Genomic DNA, 7,015 nt, shown 5'->3' on the forward strand with positions numbered 1-7,015 from the left:
CGAGCGGCTGACCGGAGCTTGGACTCGGCGCGGCGCCCGCCTGCGGGAGGAGACGCGGCCGTTTGACGCAGGGCAGCGGCTCTGGCCAGGCAGCGGGGGCGGACGTCTGCAGGCGCTCTGTGCCAGATGGTAGACCGTTAGGGCTGGGGGGTCGTTGCGCGCCGATCTGGACGGCCTCGTCGTCACGCGCCGGTCTGGAAGTTTTCCTCCGAGCCTCCGCGCTCGAAGCGTGACGAGGAAGCTCCTCGCCCGAGCGCGCCCTGGATTCGGGCAGGTTGCCTGCAGTCGCTGCGGCTCCTTCCCTGGGGTGCTGGTTGTCTGATGCGACTTCCCTGTGTTTCCAGCTGGTGGAGCTGAAGAACGGCGAGACCTACAACGGGCACTTGGTGAGCTGCGACAACTGGATGAACATCAACCTCCGCGAAGTCATCTGCACGTCCCGGGTAAGTGCTTCCTGTTTATCCCGCCGGCCCCACGCTGGTCTGGCTGCTCCTCGTGCTGCGCTCCAGCAAGCTCGTGCTCCAGCGTGCGGCTGGGAGAGATGTCTGACACCAGTTAGTCTGTTGGGTATTTTCCCTGTAAAGTTTCACACCTGAGATGTCAAAGTGAGCATCTCTCAAGTACAAATTAGTGCTTTTACACGTGCTGCCAACAGGCAGAGGAGCTAGCGATAAACTCATGGGAGGGAAGTGCCTGTTCTCCAAGCTGGGTGCCGTGGCTGCAGGAGGAGGCGTGCCTTGCCTCCCAGTTCAGAGGAAGCGAGGCCCGAGGAGGAGGGCAGGAGGCGCGTGCCGCACAGGGGGACGCGGAGACTTCGTGAGACGAACTGAATCTGCTCGGACCGTGGCTGCCCTGCTGCTGAGTGGGAGGCCTCAGTGCGCTGGTGTTGAATCTGGCTTGGCCGCGCAGCGCAGCCACACTTGGCGCTAATCCTGCCTCACCTTTCCTAGACACTGGTCTCATTGGTGTAGTTCGTATGTGGTTCGGCTTCCTTTTAACACTCGTCTGTCCCTGAAAACCATTTGTGACGAAGAGAAGCGACTCTGCCTACCTGCATTAGCTGCGCTTGCCTGGTGTCTGCCCGCTCTGGCGAGTCCTGAGGACACCTGGCCAAGGGCGCACGAGGGCTTCTGCCTTCTCTCTTGACAGCGCTGCAGGGAAACTTGCAGAGCTCAACACCAGCTCCCTGAAGCCTGCACGATCAGGTGCTGCCTGGCTGGGATACGCCGCGTGATCCTCACGGCTTGTCCATCCTCACTCCCTTCAACGCCCAGCCAGGCTTGCAATAGGAGACCGCAGATGGCAGAAGTCTGTGCGTCCTGCTGACTGGGCAGTGGGGTGGTTGGCTGTGCTGCTTCGTCAGTGCTTGCACAGCACAGGCCGTGTCATTGATACAACAGTCACAAGTTCTTGGGCTTGCAGTGGGGCATTACCGAGTGCAGGGCTTGCTTCGTATCTCTGTGAAAGCGGGAGGATTAGCAAGCTTCCTCCAGGGCACCGAGCAGTTCGCACCTGGAAAACAGCAGCGCCGTGCCGCGCCATCTTCCTGCCAGAACTCTCTACCAACGTCCGTATTTCCTAGAGGACCTTGCGGGGCCCCTCCAGCCCTGCTTTGCTGTAATTCAAGCACGGTTCTATTCTTTGTCTCCTCACACGACAGCGTCCCTGCATCACCAAAGGCCCACGGCTGCAGTGTGAAAGAAGCTCCTCCTGTCCTCCCTGTCGGCTGGCATGGGCGAAAACCTCATGTTTGAATTGACGCGCGCCTGCGTGTGTGATGAGCCCCAGGTTTTGCTGTACGAGTCTGAGCCGGTCCCTGTGGAACAACCCGGTCTCTGACACGGGTCTGTAACCCACTTCGTTAGGACAGTCCTCACACCCACACAGAGCTATTAGTGTTTCCTTTTATTGGCTGACTAAGCTCCTGCCACCAGGGGGAAATCTTCCTCCTACTTGTTCAACCCAGCAGACTGGCCTGGCAGGATCAGAATGCATTACTGGGGTTGCCTAATGGGGCCGCGAGGCAAACAGCCTGATCCCCGTCCCTCCCCTACAGCCCAGGAGCTGTCTGTTCCCACTGACAGCCACTGCCTCTTCATGCTGTGGGGATGGGCTTTGTGCTATGTGGGGGCTGCCCCTGTTCTGTCTGGGGATAGTTGCATGAAAATTACATTTTAATTGCTTCTAAATCTCTTCTGTCACTTCCCTGCCTGTGGTATCCTGCTCCTCACTAGCAGAGAAGTGTCACAGAAGCCTTGGAGGGGATTCAGCAATAGCTTTTTGAGTTACTCTGTGAGGACCAAGGTCTGTGGAGGGGGAAGGTCCTTCTCAGAGTGGTTCCCACTTGACCTGCATCTGGAAGGAAATGACAAAGCTTCAGAGGCTCTGAGAAAGCTTGGCAGTCATGACACAAGCCCCCGGGAAATCTGTCTCCACCCCAGGGAATTGTACCCCAGTTCCAGGCAAGGGCAATATCCAACAGCAAGGTAGCTGCTTCCCAGAAGAGCTGTTTCTCTGGGTGTGGTGGCTTGTCATAAAGCAAGTCTGCATAACCTTGGCCCGGCTCTGACTTTCAGTAGACCACAGTGGAAGGCCCCTTCCCCATTAAATCATCAAGAGGGAGGATGGGCAGGACTTTGGGTGAGAGCCCAGGAGCTGGGTGGTAAAGGCCCAGACCCGTGTTGGTTTCCCAGCCGTGCGTGCTTGTGCCAGAAGTGATGCTGCCTCTTGCTGGAGTTCCTGCAGGAAGTGGGGGAGGCTTTGCACTGCTGCGGCGTGAGAAGCGGTGACCCCCAGGCCGCCCTCTCTCTGTTTCTGCTGCAGCAGCGAGTTGGCCGTGGCCACCCTGCTGTTGGTGCTGACGCAGCTGCCACTTAAAAGAATACGCGCGCCGGGGAGAAGTGGGCAGGCCTCCATGGGACGCGATGCTGTGGCTCCCGAGCTAGTTTCCCGGAACCAGCCGCTGGGTGGCACAGAGCTACACCCAGAGCAGTGAGCTGGGCTGGCTCCGGGCTGCGGTTTGTTTGTTTGCTTTTCAGAATCCAGAAACCAGGAAGTGAAGGATCCTGGTGGGTCGCTGGGGCTGCTGGGCAGGGGTGGGTTGGGCGGGCTTTGGAAGGGAGCTGTTTTCCCGGTGTGCCTGCCTTATCGCTACAGCTCCTCCAAGCAAGCAGCTCTCGGATAACCCCTGTGGGCACAATGGGCTTGCAGCCAGGTCTGTGTCCCTGTGTGGGCCCCCCCGCCCCAAGTGAGTTATTCCAGAATCAGATGTCCACATGCGCTGTGGTGTCCTGGGAGTTGTGTAGCAGCAAGTTCCCTCCTCCATGTCGAGCACGGTACAAGTTAACAAAGGCAGGGCGGGATCTCTTCTCCCCTCCTCCAGTGACATCACGAGCCAGCCTGTTCTGGGCCGCCGTTCAGCTCGGCCATGTCCGTGACTTCCCTTGTTCCCACCACCGGGCCGATCTGGGCGCGTAGGAGCTGCATTCCAGGGGCAGCGTCCTCAGGAGGTTTTGAAACTTTGCTCCTGAGGAAGCAAAAGAGCCAAGCATATCAGGGCCGCCCCAGGACTCAGCTCTGAACCTGGTCTTTGGGCTCTGCTGCTGCAGCCCCCTGTCTCCTCCCAAATGTGCCTGGGAGTATCAGCCCCCACGTTCACCCTGCTCTCTGGAGCCCCTACCAACACAGCCCTCGAGGCCTGCATTAGCACCCTGGACACTGCCAGAGGGATGGAGCTGCTGGGCCCCTTCCTGCTGGGGCTCCCAAGCAAGTTAAAAAGCCCTGGTCCTTTTGCCTGCAAATCGGCCGTTCTAAGCTATCGTGTTTCCCTTCATCCCGTGTTTCCTTTCCACCCCGCTCTTGGTCCCTGCCAGTGATCTGCTGTGTCCCTAGGGTAGTGGCAGAGAAGGGCCTGTCCCCTCCCCCTCGCCTGTCTGCCTGCGTGGTGGAGGTTGTTCCACCCGCCCTGGGGCTGCTGTGTTGAAATGGCAAAGGCAGATGGGGAAGTCCCCTCCCCCGGGTTTGGGGCTTGCATTTATTATGGAGAAACCCAGCCTTGCCAATGAGGCCCCATCATGGTTTTCAAAAGAGTTGTGTCCCTTCCCTGAAACAGTGGGGCGGGCCGGGTGCCCAGAGCAGGCTGCGTGCGCCTGGGGTCCTGTGCCAGCCTAACCCTCACTCTTCCTGCCAGGATGGGGACAAGTTCTGGAGGATGCCAGAGTGCTACATTCGCGGCAGCACCATCAAGTATCTGCGCATCCCGGACGAGATCATCGACATGGTGAAGGAGGAGGTGGTGTCCAAGGGCAGGGGCCGCGGCGGGTTGCAGCAGCAGAAGCAGCAGAAGGGCCGTGGAGCCGGAGGCACCGGGCGAGGTAAGGAGCTGTTTGTTCTTCAGGCATCGGTGGGGTGGAGCCAGGCCCTGGCTGTTGCTGCCCAGCCCAGCTCTGGGGCTGGGGGAGGGAGAGATCAGTTCTGTGAAGGGCCTGTCTGAGGAGTGAGTCCACGGTAGGTCTGTCAGCAAAGCACATTGCCCTGGGGAGGGCCAAGGGGACAGAGACTCCTGCCTCCTTGCCTAGCTGGGTAGGAGATGACCAGGCACCTCCCTGAACTTCACCACGGCAGACTCCTCTGGGGCTGGCGTGTTGGGACGTGTCTGGGGTGAGCCGCACACTCCTGCTTCTTGCCCGAGTGTCAGGCTGTCACTTTATTGGCGCGTCAGCTTGAGGCCGTGAGAAGAGGCTGTGCCTAAACATGCCTGGGCTCTGACTGGTGCAGAGAGGGGTGTTCTCTGCCTCCTGGAGCGCCCTGCCGTTCCCTCCCCTTATCTCTTCGCTGAGCAGAGTCCGGCTTGCCTGTCTGCATTCTTGCACCTCCTCCAGAAGGGCCTGGGCGTGCTACATGGCGGCAGTGCCACTTACCTCTCTGAATGCCCCTCCCTTCCCCCACCCTGCAAGAAACCTGTCAGGGCTGCAGCTGCCGTCGAGATCTCTGCTTGGGGTTCCCTTCCCTGCCCAGCAGTCCCCTAGCTCTACTGCAGGCCCAGGCACCGCTGCCCCCCCATCCTGCTTCCCACCTGTTGTCCGTGGGACCTGGTGAGGCTGTGGGCTCCCTTCTGTGGCCCCTCTGTGAGGCTGCCCCAACAGGTGTCCTGGCCCACGTGTCAACATGGCATAGGTGCCCAGTGATGCAAGCCCAGCTCTGGGTGCTGCGGGGCTGCGGAGAAGGGGTTACACCCTTGTTTGCGTGGAGCGTCTCAGGCTTGTCCCTGGCGCAGCCTCATCTCTGGCTGCTGGTGCAGGGGCGGGTAGGAGGCTGCGTACAGTCAGATGGCTTGAGCTTGGGGCTTGCCAAGGGGGCTCCGTTTTGCAGGAGCTTCAGGCAGCATCTGGTGGAGCAGAACTCGGGCTGCAGCTGCTCCCTCCGAGCTCTCGAGAGGCAGAAGTGACCTTTAGAACGTGAAAGCGCCTTTTTTCTTTCCTCCCTCCTGCTCTGGTGGCCAAAGCACTTGGCAAAGCTGCTCCCGGCTGTTTGGGTAAACACATTGCATGAAGCAGTTCCTCTCATGCCCTGCGCTGTGGAAATATCTACCTTGTGGGGAGTGGAGTTGACTTCTCCGTCGGAGGAGGAGCTCCCTGATGCTTTGTGTAACTTTAATTAGCTTATGGAATATTTGAAAGAGAAGCTTTAGCATTTGCTAATTAGCTAAACAGCTTGGCTGCTGTCACGGAGGCATTAAGAGGGAAGGCCGCCTCACTAAGATGGTAGGAGGGAGATGCCAGGGTGTCATTGCGTGTACAGTTGAAAGCATTATTGTTCTCGACATGGGTGATCCTTGGTCTCCTGCCCTGTTGGCCGGGGGGAGGAGAGGAGCACCGTTGTCCAGTGTCAGCTTCTCGGAGAGGACTTAGCACTTCGCTTGAGGCCCTGAGCACAAGCAGCGTGTGGTAGCTGCCCGGCGAGGCCCCAGGTAGAAGATAGGCAGCCTGGCCTGTCTTGGCCTCCCACCCCCCAGGCCCAGTGTCCGTGGAGCAGGGGTAGGCAGAGTGAATCCCAGAGTACCCGCATTGCTGGCACACCCCAGTAACCCTGAAGAGGGCTCTGGCAGTGTGCCCAGTTTGACACTAAGCCAGCTTAGTTTGGGGCACAGTGGAGCAGCTCTGGGCACAGCTGGGTCAGGGCTGACCGGCAGTCTGTGTGGCTGAGGACCCCATCGCAGTGTCCAGTCACCTGCCTCTTGTCCCCAGTGTAGACAGGTGCAGAAGCCAGGCATAGCCAGGCAGGGGTCTGTCCTGTATCTTCTTCAGCCTGGCCCAGAAAGCGGCTTAGTCCTGCGTCCCTTGGGTTGCTCCACTCCTCACGGGGCGCTATGAGGGAGCCTCCGGGTCTCACTGGGGCGTCGGTGCTCTCGGTCGCTTGTTGCCTTCTACAGACACAGCCCCTAGCGCTTATGGCCACGGCTTAGTCTGCTTGTAAGGGCTACAGCACCCTGCTCCTGTCGACGCAGCAGCCTTGGAATAACCTCTGCCAGCCCCTTCAGGTGGGAGGAGGTGGCTAGAAAGCAGGAGCTTGGGAGGTTTTGCTGACTTTGCAGAGGAGGCTGGGAAATGGGAGCCTGCCCTCTGGGGCCATGCAGGGGTCTGCAGAGCTGGGGGCCACTGCTGCTGACTGGCATCATTCTCTCCCTGCCTTTCCTCTTCCCCAGGTGTGTTCGGAGGCCGCGGCCGAGGGATTCCAGGCAGCGGCCGAGGGCAGCAGGAAAAGAAGCCAGGCAGGCAGTCTGCAAAGCAGTGAGCAGCTGCTTGTACCCTGCCCAGGGACAGTGCTGGGAGCCTGGCTGGTTTGTCATCGCAGGGCTGCCAAGTGTTCAGAGGTGTTGGATCCTTAGCCTGCCGTTAGTCAGCTGAACGGCACCCGAATCGCAGCGCATTGCATCGCGTGAGCCCCTTCAACCCTAGTCTGCTGGAAGACCTAGGTTCATTTGTCCTTTTTTTTTTTTTTTTTTTAGTCGGTAACT

At 59.4% G+C, this 7,015-nt stretch overlaps 1 protein-coding gene across 1 annotated transcript; it reads left to right on the forward strand.

The window, feature by feature from the left end:
- On the forward strand, nt 1-7,009 carry LSM4 (LSM4 homolog, U6 small nuclear RNA and mRNA degradation associated). The gene is made up of 4 exons (XM_025210301.1): nt 1-129; nt 345-443; nt 4,190-4,373; nt 6,704-7,009. Exons 1-4 carry the CDS (start codon nt 127-129, stop codon nt 6,790-6,792), a joined length of 375 nt encoding a protein of 124 aa, XP_025066086.1. The 5' UTR covers nt 1-126; the 3' UTR covers nt 6,793-7,009.
- The last annotated feature ends 6 nt before the right edge of the window (nt 7,010-7,015 follow it).

Source organism: Alligator sinensis, unplaced genomic scaffold (assembly GCF_000455745.1).
Source record: "Alligator sinensis unplaced genomic scaffold, ASM45574v1 scaffold1354_1, whole genome shotgun sequence".
In the NCBI taxonomy this organism is placed as follows: domain Eukaryota; kingdom Metazoa; phylum Chordata; order Crocodylia; family Alligatoridae; genus Alligator; species Alligator sinensis.

Coding starts and splice junctions, on each gene's coding strand:
- LSM4 (XM_025210301.1), top strand. Junction 444..4,189: donor AAGTCATCTGCACGTCCCGG/GTAAGTGCTTCC, acceptor TCTTCCTGCCAG/GATGGGGACAAGTTCTGGAG. Junction 4,374..6,703: donor AGCCGGAGGCACCGGGCGAG/GTAAGGAGCTGT, acceptor CCTCTTCCCCAG/GTGTGTTCGGAGGCCGCGGC.